Source organism: Lygodium microphyllum, chromosome 16 (assembly GCF_053477565.2).
Source record: "Lygodium microphyllum isolate KBCC chromosome 16, Lygodium_microphyllum_v1.1.10, whole genome shotgun sequence".
NCBI lineage: Eukaryota > Viridiplantae > Streptophyta > Polypodiopsida > Schizaeales > Lygodiaceae > Lygodium > Lygodium microphyllum.
The window spans coordinates 83,710,929-83,724,010 of record NC_141150.1 but is presented as its reverse complement, the minus strand read 5'-3'; the positions used below and the strand labels follow the sequence as shown (position 1 = coordinate 83,724,010).

The window sequence follows — 13,082 nt, the reverse complement described above, 5'->3', positions numbered from 1 at the left end:
TTTAGGATCTTTAAAGGTCCAAGAAGCTAGTTTGTGTGCCTTCATGAAGGAGATACCAAATTCAGATGTCAACCCACTTGGAACTAGAATGTGGAGGGAAGAAGTCCATGCGCACTCTTTGGAATTACACACAATCTCCCATTCAGTAGCCTTTTTACCCAAGTAACATGCAAACCCAACAAGATTGTGTGTTAAGAGATTCTCAACTTCCACAACTAGGCGCCTCTCAAGGCTACGATCTATTTCCTTGACATTAGAATTATAACGGGTTGGCAAAACTCAGTAATTAAGTATAAGGTCGGTCTCGTAGAGCATGTTTCATAGCGCTTGTCCTCCATAAGCAAACAATTGTTACTCTCAGACGCACTGCTTTACAAATACACAATCACCATACCTGGGTTTGAAGATAGCCGACTTTCCTGACTATCAGACGATAAATTTGATGCTATACACTTGCCATTTACACGTGAAGCGCTTTGAAACCCCCTTAGATATTACAGTTGCCATTGTCTTTCTTACATTGGGTAGCAACAGAGGCTAAATTCACACACCGTAAGGCCTGAACACAACATGAATATTTGTTTACCAGCTTATTAGTCTGAAATCATAGCCAACTGCAGTGATTAGTTCCCTTGATCCCTATTGCTAGAAGAGTCACTTCCATGTATGCATGCACATCTCTGTGCATAAGTATCTCAGTTACCTAAAGCCCTGTATAACCTGATGTATGAATGGGGTGAACCAAAGCATCTCTGTTACAGCTACAGAATAAAGTTACCTCACCATACTATAGGTTGTAGCTCCTCAACCTGAAGGAGTTCCTTTGTTGCTTTCACATCTTTACCCAGAAAAACATTCATCAATCCATGGTCACGCCTCTGCTTTCAATAAAAGTTATTCAATAAAGCAACCTGAGGGTTTCACCACCTGACTTCAGGCCAGAAATGCCAAAAGAATTTTTGCATATAAAGCAATGTTCAGCCATTACAAAAATGCTGAGGAGCATTCTGTTACACTCATACCATGTTCTGTTAGACTATAATATACATTAGAAGAATACAACAGACGGGTGCTTTATAACTTCCCGAATTCTGTACTGTCATCATGTAGAAGAGAGATACTTGATTTCAAGTCTTGTGTGATCATTGAGATTCACCACAAATAGCAAATTTTTCAAGGTTTCTTGCCAGTGTGTCGTTTGCTTGAGGTAGTGTAGTAGTATAGATTTACTCATTGAATGAATGTCACAGCACGTACAATCTGGAAATTTGAGAAACTTACAAATCCAGCTTTTCATGCCTCCCCTGATAACAAGTTGCCAGGATTGTCTACTTGCTCGTGGGGCAAAAGCCACCTGCAACATGTGCACCAGGAATTGGATTCACAGGATTACCCTCTGCCAGATATGTGCGCTAATCTTTCTCCAAAATGTATAATCATATGTACAAGTGCCACTAACTCATTCTCGACCAGCACGACATGCTCAGAGCCTGTCACTACATTTTGAATGTTTGTATACAAGGAGACTTCTCCATCTCCTACAGTATCAAGCAAAGGATATTCTATACACCCTGCTTTGGTGTACTGCTGCTAATCCAGTCCTCTAGATTCTTTCAGGCCACTAGGAGGAAAAATGCAGAAACAGGGTAATCCAAGCTCTGCACCCTCGTAGGGGTGATTCCAAGAAAGCATGAGCTCTACAATTTTGCTTCAGTCATCCAGAACTACCACTGCAGGAGACCATCGTGGAGTAGTATTACTACCTTGAGAATTAGACATAGTAGATGCCCCAGCCACAACTTTACTTCCTATTGGTGACATAGAAATACCAGATGCCCCAGGCACATCTTTACTTCCTATCACTGAAGTAGAAATGGCAGTTCTTCCAGATGCATCCTTAGTTCCTGTGACTGAAGTGACCTGGCTATTTTTCCAACCTGTGTTGTTAGAGTGCATTGGACTAACTTTATCAGGTGGCCGCTCTTGATGATTGACAGCCTCAAATCTATGGGAGCCTCCAGCTGCATTTCGTGCTTCGCAATCTGAATCCATCTCCACATCCAATTCTTCATCATTCTCATCAGACAGAACGTCTGCATCTTCTCCCAAGAAAGAAACCCCAAAACCTCTCTCTCCTGGTACTGTTCCTGGTGGTTGCAAGACCATAAATGCTTTTCTCATGTCTATACAGAGTCCATCAATCTGCCTTGTGGTCTTTCTCAATCGAATACCTGCAGACTTATTCCCTGCATAGGCCTCTGAAGCATCCACCTCACTTGCATTCACCAGTTTACAGATCTGCAAGAAAGTTAAAATTAGCTCTCCAAAGATACCACAAAACCACCAAAGAAGAAAGTGGTTTAGGAAATACAATAACCTCATTGTAAATGCGTGCAACCTCCAAACGTCTTGGATCCATATCATAAGCATGAGCAGCGATCTCTTCTGGAGCTGTATTGAACATGAAGACACATTTCACTATCAAATCTGCAATTTAGATTTAACTGACATGCTCTTTAGATGATAGCAGTTTTTTAAACTTGAACATTTGACAATTTTAAAATTGTTGAGAGGAAAACTAACAACCAAACACTACAGACATGCACAGGAACAAAAACTACACTGCACATGTGCAGAAGACACAGAGAGCAGGACAGGTACATTAAACACATTACCCATCATCACAGACAAATGAACAGAACCACAGATGGACTACCATCATGAACCAACCTAGGGAGCCACTTTTAGTGTGTGGCTACCTTAGGCACAGATAAAACATGTGCAAAAAGACAGCCCTATATGAAAGCCAGCTCTAAGCCGTAAAGCGTCCTAGGTCTTTGTACAACCACTGCAGGTGTGCCCAGATGGATATAAAATGGGTATGCACATGCAGATGTGCAGGAGCCCATTGTAATGTCTAACTCTGTTGACAAAGGAAAACTTTTCTCATTGTGTTTCATAGTGGAAATAAGAGTAAATCTTCATCTGGCAAGATAAAGCTTCAACCACCGCTTTCTTATTTCCCTAGTGAAAAGTCAATGTGAAAACAAACATTGACAAACAAACAAAAAAAAAAACCCGAAAACCCAAAATCCAATGCCACCTGCAGTGCCAGCCTCCCCCACCATCCTCCAGCTCCCACCTGTAGCATCCAGTCCCCCATCTTTAGTCCACAGTTGCCGTCTCCCCAATCCCCAGCCACTCCTGCCATCCCGCAGCTCCCTAGCCCCGACAGCAAGTAGAGGAGGTCCTCCTGTCTACTGCAATCCAGTCCCCAATTAAAAGTAAACCTGTGATGGAAAGGGCTGTACACTGAAATGGTCGTCTGAATTGTGCTCTCCCTCAGGCCCAACACAGCCAGAAGTTCACCCAGAAAATGGAGAAGGTCTAGATAGAGCAGATGATTACCAATGCCATCAACAAAGTCAAGGTCTACGACAACAGACTGAGTATAGTGAATGGGAAGTTGAACGATAAGATCAAAAAGCTGGAATTGAAGATCAAAGCCCACGATGAGGAGATTCAATCGCTTGGACAAACTGACTGAATTTCAACTCAGCCCCAGCCTAGAAGAAGAAATTCAACCCAGCATGACTGAGGAGCTCACCCGCATCAAAGTGGAGGTACAACAGCTCCAAAAGAAGGAAGAGGAGACGACAAAGGAGGCCGTTTCTTGGGCAGAGATGCTCAAGAAAACCCAACAGCAAGTAGAGGAGGCAGAGCAATGGATTCAGATTGCAAAAAAGGGGAAACACCCAACACACATCTACGACAACCATAATCAACAACACATTGGAAACATTGGAGGAGGAACAAAAAAGGAAAATGAGAGCACCCCATGTTCAGATGACCGAGCTGAACATGCATTAAAATGTGAGAAGACACCTAGGAGCTGTGCACATTAATGAACATCAAGAAAGACACACAGGCCTCCACTTGGAGAGTGGGTAAGAAAAACACAAAGGGAGAGCTCAAAAGAGCATGCACTCATCCTCTGCTTCCCCACCATGGAGGTTAGGAGAGACTTTCTACTCAACGCTGTACATTGAAGGGACTGGTGTGTTCTTGGGTGATGACCTCACATCGACCCAACTAGCCCACATGAGGGGGGGTGCATGCTAAAAATAAAGGCAGCTAGGGAGGAGAGTAAACTTGCACTCTATAGAGGAGGGAGAGTGGTAATCATGGAGTGGCGCATCAATAATGGTATGAGACCTATGGGGCCAGCCTTACAATGACAATTTGGAACTGTAACGAAGCCCTCTAACTAGATGTGGGAGATTGTGAGGAGACATTTGGAGGGAAAGGTATAGTATTCAACTTAGAGACATATCAGGGACCACATACTACTCCCACAGGCGACAGGATATAGATGGGAGTCAGCTTGCAAGAAGGAGACACACATAAACCACAATAACCGAGGGTCACAAGAAGTAGCAATGTTATTCAGGGAGGAGCTACAGCAAATGTTCCACATAGTCTGCAGAGATGAGTAGGCCAGATACATGTGGGTAAGAGTGCGTGGTGAGGATCACAATTTGTATGTTGCCATATGCTATTTCGCCCCTATGACGTCCAAACACACCTTGCCCAAGGAGCAATTACCATATGTGGCTTTGGATGAGGATATTTGGGAATTCTCAAAGGAGGGAGATGTTATCTTACTAGGACAATTTAATGCCAAGACAGCCTCCCACCAAGTGTCTTTCTTCGATGCATCTAAGGAGACGCTACAAGAGCAAGATGTGTCAAAGCTACATCTGGAGAGGACATCTCAAGACATGGAGGAAGTCACAGAATATGGGAGATATCTTGTGGAGATGGGCACAATACATGGGTTGGCCATCCTTAATGGCTTGGCTAGATACCCCCAATCTGGTGCCTTCACGTGTTATCCTTGCCGACATGGTGCCAACACAATAGACTATGTACTCACTCCACCGATGTTGATATCTCACATCTAGGACCTCTTAGTATCACCACGCCTCCTCACATTGTAGTAGATCATGCCTACCTATCATTCACCATTGACGTCCAATTCACTAATATGCAAACCTATCATGCAACTCACCGACACCTGAGATACTTCTTTTCTAGAGAGACCGAGGATATCTATGAGACAGAGATCCTTAGAATGTTACACGATGCAAACCCGGATATTCCATTACAAGACTAACTCAGCAGGTTAGTGAAGCCCTACACATCAATATAGGTGTAGACTTCCCACAATCAAGACTCACACAAAGAGCCTCCATTGGGGTGACACGTAAGAGCAATTGGTATGATAATGAGTGCCGCAAGACTAGAGTACGGATACAGAGAGAGAGAGCACTAGAGACTACTACCCACAGGCAAGCACAAATACTCTTTGGACACCTCACACAGCAAAGAAAAGTCTTCTTGACCCAAGTGAAGCAAGACCTACATCAACTGTTCTTGAGCCAAGATTCTAGAGAGGCTTGGAGGCTTTTCAAAGAGCACTGCTCGGCCACACCTATTACATCCACCACTACATGGGAGAAGTATGCACCTAGCCTTTATACTATAGAGGGTCAGCCACCTCTTCCTCATCCACCTAAGCCTTGTCTAGAGACCACCACTTTCTTTGTAGAGAGTAGGGTCCAAGAGGCCATTAACAGACTCAACAAAGGGATAGGATTGTGATGGATTAGTAGCTGAGCACGATTTGGTGGCAAGATTCCTTGCTTACATGTTTAATAGAGCCATGTGTGAAGGCCTCCCAAAGAGCTAGACCACAAACACTATTGTGCCTATTCTCAAGTTAGGAGACCCTACTTTACCCAATAATTATTGGACTATCATGGTTGGCATACATTGACCAAGTCATATGCTTCCATCCTTGAGCATGAGTTGAGTACGTGGGCAAAGAGGTGGGTCTTAGAGCACAAGGACAGGCTGGCTTTAGGAGAGGATTTTCCACATTGGATTACATCCTCACACTCAAAGCGATCATTGAGAAGGTGAGGACCCATGACTGACGGACTTATACTAGTTTATGGATTTAGCCACTGACATTGTACTGAGAGATGGGTTGATATACTGGTTGTATGCCATGGGAGTATTGAAAGAGCTTAGTTGAGGTAATTTGGCGTTCTATGAGAGGTTTTTGTTGTCAAGTACATCTCTAATGAAGTGGTACTTCACCTGTATGTGCTTTGTCTTTGCATGAAAGACAGGATTATGTGCTAGCATGATAGCACTCTGACAATCACAATGGAAAACAGGTAACTCTATAATGCCAAGCTCTCCCACCAGACGTGAAAGCCATAAAGCCTCCTTGCATTTCTCAGTGGCAGCCACATACTCTGCCTTTGTAGTAGACAATGCAACACACTTTTGTAGCCTGGAGATCCAAGAGACTGCTTCTCCTGCGAAAGTAAACAGATATGCAGAAGTGGACTTCTTGCAGTCCGCATGACCAGTATAGTGTGCATCCGTAAAGCCAACAAGAGATGCCTTCTGCTTTCCAAAGCAGATGCACAACTCCTTTGTGCCTTTGAGGTATCTCATAATATCTTTCATTGCATCCCAATGCTTCTTGCTAGGGGTTGCCATATACCTGCTAACCACTCCCACTGCAAAGGCAATGTCAGCACGTGTAGCAACCATAACATACATCAAATTGCCAATAGCTGAAGCATATGGTATCTTGGCCATTTCAGCCTTCTCATCATCAAATGTAGGGCTGTCTTCTGCACTAAGTTTCACATATGGAGGCAATGGAACCCAAATTGTTTCCCCCCCCCTCCATATTGAAACGCTGCAAAACTTTGGAGATATACTCTTGCTGAGATAGATAGAGTAAGCCTTTCGATCTATCTTTGAGTATTCGCATGTCACGAATGTGATTTGCATCACCAAGATCCTTCATGTCAAAGCTGCCATGAAGACTTTGCTTCAATGAATCCAAGGCATGAGTATCCCTGCCAGCAATCAGCATGTCATCAACATACAAGACCAAGATAATCAGGCTACCATCTGCTGCCTTCTTGATGTACAAGCAATGATCCACTTGACTTCTATGAAAGCCTTGGGATTGCATGAATGTATCAAACTTATGATATCATTCTCTTGGTGCTTGTTTCAGCCCATACAAACTCCTTTTGAGTTTACATACTATTTTTTCTTTCCCTTGTTCAACAAACCCTTCAGGTTGCTACATATATATGTCTTCATGTAGATCACCACGTAAAAACACAATCTTTACATCCATCTGTATGAGCTCCGTATCCTCAACTGCAACCAAGCCCAAAATGGTTCTCAATGTAGTCATCTTGACTACAGGAGAGAAAATCTCATCAAAGTCAATTCCATGCTTCTGCTTGTATCCCTTTGCAACCAATCTTGCTTTGTACTGTGATGAGGAACCAAAAGTGACCTTCATCTTGTAAACCCATTTGCATGGAACGGTTTTTTGCCCTTTAGGCAACTGCACCAAGTCCCAAGTGCTATTTTTTTTAACAAATTCCATCTCTGACAGCATGGCTTTATACCATTTCTTGCTATCCTGTCAGTCCATTGCTTCCTTGAAGCAAGATGGTTCACCACAGTCTGTCAGCATGACATATTCAGCCACATTAATTGCACCAAGAACAAACCTGTCAGGTTATCTAGTAGCCCTAGACGATCTCCTAACCCAATGGTCATTGTTTGTCAGCTGTTCTTGCAAATTTCCATTTTCAGTATGCTGTCCTGGCATTTCAGCCTGCAAAATCTTGTATCCCTGTCATTAGTGCAGCAGAATATCTCCTGCATTGAGGGTCTCCATCATTGTCCATGCTTGAGGATTCTTTGTCTGAATGAGAACAACATACAAAGGTGAGTTTAAAGACCTTTTAAGATAAAACATGGGCATTGTTTCATATATACAAAAAGGTATGAGCTTAATGGAAATACATCATTAGTATACAAAGAAGTATGTTGGTCATGGAATAACATCATTAGTATTCTAAGTTTTGGATATAAAGGTCCTAACAATGAGTAAAGGTGTCTAGTCCAATTTGTTCCAATGGCTGCCTCTTTTGGCCATACAAAGATCCCAACTTAATCCAAGAGAACTTTGGGGGTAAAAAGCAACAACAAATAAGAAAATAAAAAAAACAAATGTAAAAAGTATCACCACCTGGTGACAAATATCCCATGAGTCCTAACCCTATCTTCCACCAATGCTAGGAATTCCATTCCTAAACTATACACCCTTGAGAGCTCACACACAAGAGTATTCATCCCCCATGTATCAAGTCCTAGGGCTGCCACTCAACCCTAATTATATGTTTTATAAAAGGAAGGAATATCCATTACCTACAGAGTTGCAAAAGCTTAGACTTTGAGTTCAACTTTCAAACTTCATCGTCCTTGCATGAGAGACGCTCTTGTAAAAGTGGCATATTTGTAATGCTTGGGACTTTAAACCCATAATGGTCGAGTATGTTTGCCATTTTTCATACAGGTATGAATTCACTGATTTTCCATGTGTGGTTCAATCAACCATATGAGTATGGTTCTAACTATGCATGCTGTCTCCCAGCAAATACCTCCAAATATGCCATACATATAGATGATGAAGCGAGGCCGAGGATAGGGATGAGGAGGAAGCGGACGAGGAGAATACACAAGAGGCTTCATAACCAAAGTAACTCAGACTAGGACATGTTTTGCAAGTGGGGGCTTCGAATCCTAAGAGACAACCCAACTCTTTAAACAACATTATTTCCTCCCAGAAAAGGGGCTGGTGATAAAATATGTAAGCACTCTTTCAGCTTTTCTATAGAACAACCCTCATAGTTATGTTATCAGCACATATTATCCAATAAGAGAACTTTGGAAGAAATAACCATTTTATGTGTTTTCACAAACAAAATTTCTGCAAAAGCACCTAAATATAAATGTTTCAAATATAATTGAGCTTGGCCTGTTAGGTTTGTTTCTTTAGTTGCTTTGCATGTAGGCATCCCTCCACTGTGCGTGCAACAATGCAGATATGAATTGCTTCCAATTGAAATGCGAGACACGATAACATCTGAATCTGATCTGGCTAAATATTGTTGCTAAGTATGCATGCCCATATTGTACTTTCTATTTGCCCTTTGCATGGAAACTCTTACAATGGATTCAATTTTTTATGCCCCACATTAGACTATTTAGATAGGAAAACCTAAGCCAAAATTTCTGAAAAACGCAGAGCTACTTTGCAAATCTCAATATCCTTCCTTTATGTGAAGATTAAAATATATCTATCTGTTTCAAATAAGAATGCTTGACACCTCCCTCCACCGTGTATGTAGTGATGTGCAGATAAAATGCTGGGAATTGCAATGCCAAAATAAATACCTAAGGGAATGAGAGTAGAAGGATCGGTCCGAGGGTGTTCTGGCTGAACACTGTCTGCTACCTCAGGTGTTACAACAACATTCCCAGCTATCTCATTGTCTTCTTCGACCTTTTGCTCTTCCTGATAGATAAGAAAATTCTAGTTAGATCCTTCTGCGATGTAGAAATGCGTATTAGCACATTGACTTGCCATTAACGGAATTATATGTTATTACCATTGACTCCTGATGGTATTCAGCGTTTAAAGCTTTCTCCAGCAAAGAAATTCGCTTTTTGAGGAATTCAACCATCCTTTTATGGACACGTTGTTCCTCTTGTTTATCAGCACTTAGTGTTCCAGTATCATCTTGCCCACCTCCTTGACTAGGATCCAAAGATGTAGCATTATCCTGATTTGATATAGCAGTATTCTCTTGGGGACTCTGCTTGTTTGGAGATTTCGCACCATCCAAAGCACTTACAGGAGGTACTGGCAATTGTAACTCTTTGCATGCAGGAACCTTTAGATCAAGTACACCATCATCAATTATTTCTTGCCACCTTCCATACCCATGCCTGAAAATATATTCCAATACAATAATCCATGCTCAGTTAATGGATAACGCAAACATATACAAAAATCCAAGAGCTCAGGACCAGAAACACAAACAAACAACTTCAGAAATTGTAGTAATTATTACTTGAGAATCCCTTGTAGAAGCTTCCAATCTTGAGCCTCTTTCCAGACTCGTACATTCATCAAGCCAGGAATTCTTTTATAAACATCATCTGAGAAAAGGCGTTTTGTGGACCCCTCAATAATATTCTTCACCTGTGGTCTAAGATTTGTCAGTTCACAAAGCAATACTTGTAGCACAAAAAACCAGACACAGTTAACCCATCTGCAGGATGATTCCTTGTAAAACAACAAAATCCAAGCGGAGAGACTATGTCATAGCCTGACCTTGTCCTGAATGAGATGCAAAATCGCCAGCCGTACTAGAACATCCTGTATACGAAGTCCCTCTTTTGGAACCCCATCTAAGACAGACAGTAAAGAAAATGAGATGCAGATAGGTTGGTTCCAAGTTCATTCCCTCACAAGAAGTCAAACTAGCCAATAAGTATAAAAACATGCCAATGACGGCTCCACAATATTTTCTTTGCACATATGCACCATGGCATATGCATGTAACATCCAGCACTCACATGGCATTATATTAAAAGCAAGAAGAATTAAACATTTGAAACCAACCTGAGAACGTTGGCAAGTCGGATATATCTTCAGCAATGTGTGTCAGAAAAAGAGTGCCATACCTGCAAGCTCCTAGAAAGGGTCAAAATCAACCAGCAAACCGAAATGGATATATGCAAGTAAAAATAGTCAATGACATTAACGTACTGTTTAATCTGTTCTGGTGATTTCGGTCTCATCCGCGGAATAAATTCACTCCAGCTGAAATCTCCAATCCCAAACCTAATTCAAAGACCCAGTTACAACAGGTATCAAAGGGCAGAAGCAATTTTACATCAAATCTGGTGCACAATGCCCACACCTCATGTGTCAGAACCATTATCCTGTCAAGTCAGCAGTTACGGAGACTCCAGAGTACGGTAGTGTGCACATCCTTAAAAGAACTCAAGCTCAAGGGAGTTCAACATCATTCATTATCCTTAATTCTGGTCACTTCCCACAAATGTATACTTGTCTAAACTGGAATGCTACACTCGAGGGTACAAGCTGTTTGAGACTCTACCCATGTACCCAATCTGCAAGCTTGCTTTTTACACACCTTTTTTTAAGTAGGGACAGTAATATATATTGGCTACATTCTCTCTGTGGCTATGGAGCAACCATAGAGAGAATAGCCCGACAAATGGAACTACCAGAGAACATACACAAACATAGAATGACAAATATTGAAAAATAGCCCAAGAACATTATGGAACTGCTAGAGAAACAAGTCCATATGCTAGAAACATAGACTAAGACGTTATTTATAATTTCATACATCCACAGCCACTCATGCCAGGTCTCATTGCATCAACTGCAGATAGAGTCAGGATGAGCCGACAGTCTGCTGCAAATTCTGAATCTTGCACTGAGTCACATGAATATCACACATGCAAATGCCCAGCCTATATGAGAGCCTGACTCTTTAGAGTTACACTAGGAACCTATTTTTTGAAGACCCACCTCTAAGGTATAATTATAAAAAATTAAACCTCAAAGAAAACATAACAAGCACACATTTTTTTTAAAAAGTTCACACTGGCAGGGGAATGCACTATCATGATGACTCCACAAGGATTGTATTTTGCCATGCTCCTAGACAGCTTTCTTATTTTATCAAATGTTTGGAATAGCCAACTCTTCAAGATGTCTTGTCACTGCTCACGAATGAGCAGAAATCTAGCATAAATGCCTTTGGTACTTTAGCTACTAGTAAGATGTCACATGATACACGTCATATCACATCCTCTTATCGCAATATCACAGGTTATAACATTCTGCTTCACACGAGATACATGAGAGTCATCATTATCAATCCCGCAGGAAAACCTCTTCATATAACACTTCATATGTCACATCTGTGAGAGTGCACAATGGGAAGAGGAAAGTGAACACAGAAAGGAGACAGACAACACGAGAGAGAAGGAACAATGTGGTTGCAATGACTGAAGGTACAAGGCTGCAACAGTTAGCCCCAACACGCAGCACTACGCACTAGTGTGGACACCAAACAGTAGCAGGGGGATGAGAGAATGAGGAGGGCTGGCTGATCACGAAGGATCATTGATGGACAATGGATAATGAAAGTGGGAGAGCAAGCTGCCTATATGTAGGTGACAAAGAGGCAAAACCCTAAATGTGGTCAAAACACTAAAAAATAACCAAAAGTGCACAAAAAGAAATGCACTAATGTGCTCTCCATCTAAAGTGTCTAAAATACACAAAATGATAGACAAAGAAAATGTCAAAGCCCCTAATGTCCTCGTCTGACTCAGATTGAAGCTCACTGGCAAGAGATGACCACACAAGACACACATGACTGCTAACACCCCCTCTCAGATCTTGGATGTGGAGGAAGGCCAAAGAATATGCAGATTAGAGGGTGGCAGAAAGAGTGCCAATGCCAATGTAGTCCATCGATGAAGAAAGTCAACCAAGGAGCAAGACTCCCTCTCCATAGAAAAATCTAATCAAACAGAAGGCCACCAAAGGGCAAAGAAAATGGAGAGACCTTAAATGGATCACTCTGAGAAACTCCAATCGGGGATGGGTGAGCCAACCTCTAACCCAACTATGAGACAATTAGACAATAAACTATCGAAGGCGCCATAAGCTACATAGAAACACTAGGAACCAAGGGCCAAGTGATAGGGAATGGTGTCTCCATGACGAAGAAAAGGGGTAGCTGCATAAAAGAAAGGCCCAAAGTACACTAGAAACCTTGAAAAAACTCCTCACAATCTTGGGAAGCCCCCTCTGAAACACAAGGGTCCAAGAAATCCATAGCCGCATCATCAATATTTCCCCTCTAAAAGGGATGGGAGGTACAAGGAAACCACCAAAGAAGATGGTAGGGGATGGAATGGAATCTATGGAATAGATGATGCACAATCAGGAACATGTATGGCTATAGAAAGAACCCTCAAAGTATTCCCCCTCTAAAAGGGATGGGAGGTATAAGAAAACCACCAAAGAAGATGGTAGGGGATGAAATGGAATCTATGGAATAGATGATGCA

The 13,082-nt window shown here is 41.9% G+C and overlaps 1 protein-coding gene across 1 annotated transcript in view; it reads right to left on the bottom strand.

The window, feature by feature from the left end:
- Positions 1-505: 505 nt before the first annotated feature.
- PKL (chromatin remodeling factor CHD3 (PICKLE)) overlaps positions 506-13,082 on the bottom strand; it is an 81,723-nt gene continuing 69,146 nt past the window's right edge. Inside the window, exons 25-32 of the mRNA XM_087696052.1 lie at positions 10,733-10,807; positions 10,586-10,647; positions 10,295-10,371; positions 10,032-10,162; positions 9,567-9,906; positions 9,352-9,472; positions 2,378-2,451; positions 506-2,298 (exon numbers count right to left, since the gene is read on the bottom strand). Of these exons, the coding sequence (XP_087552178.1) occupies positions 1,711-2,298; positions 2,378-2,451; positions 9,352-9,472; positions 9,567-9,906; positions 10,032-10,162; positions 10,295-10,371; positions 10,586-10,647; positions 10,733-10,807 (1,468 nt within the window). The 3' untranslated portion in view covers positions 506-1,710. The remainder of the gene's footprint in view (positions 2,299-2,377; positions 2,452-9,351; positions 9,473-9,566; positions 9,907-10,031; positions 10,163-10,294; positions 10,372-10,585; positions 10,648-10,732; positions 10,808-13,082) is intronic.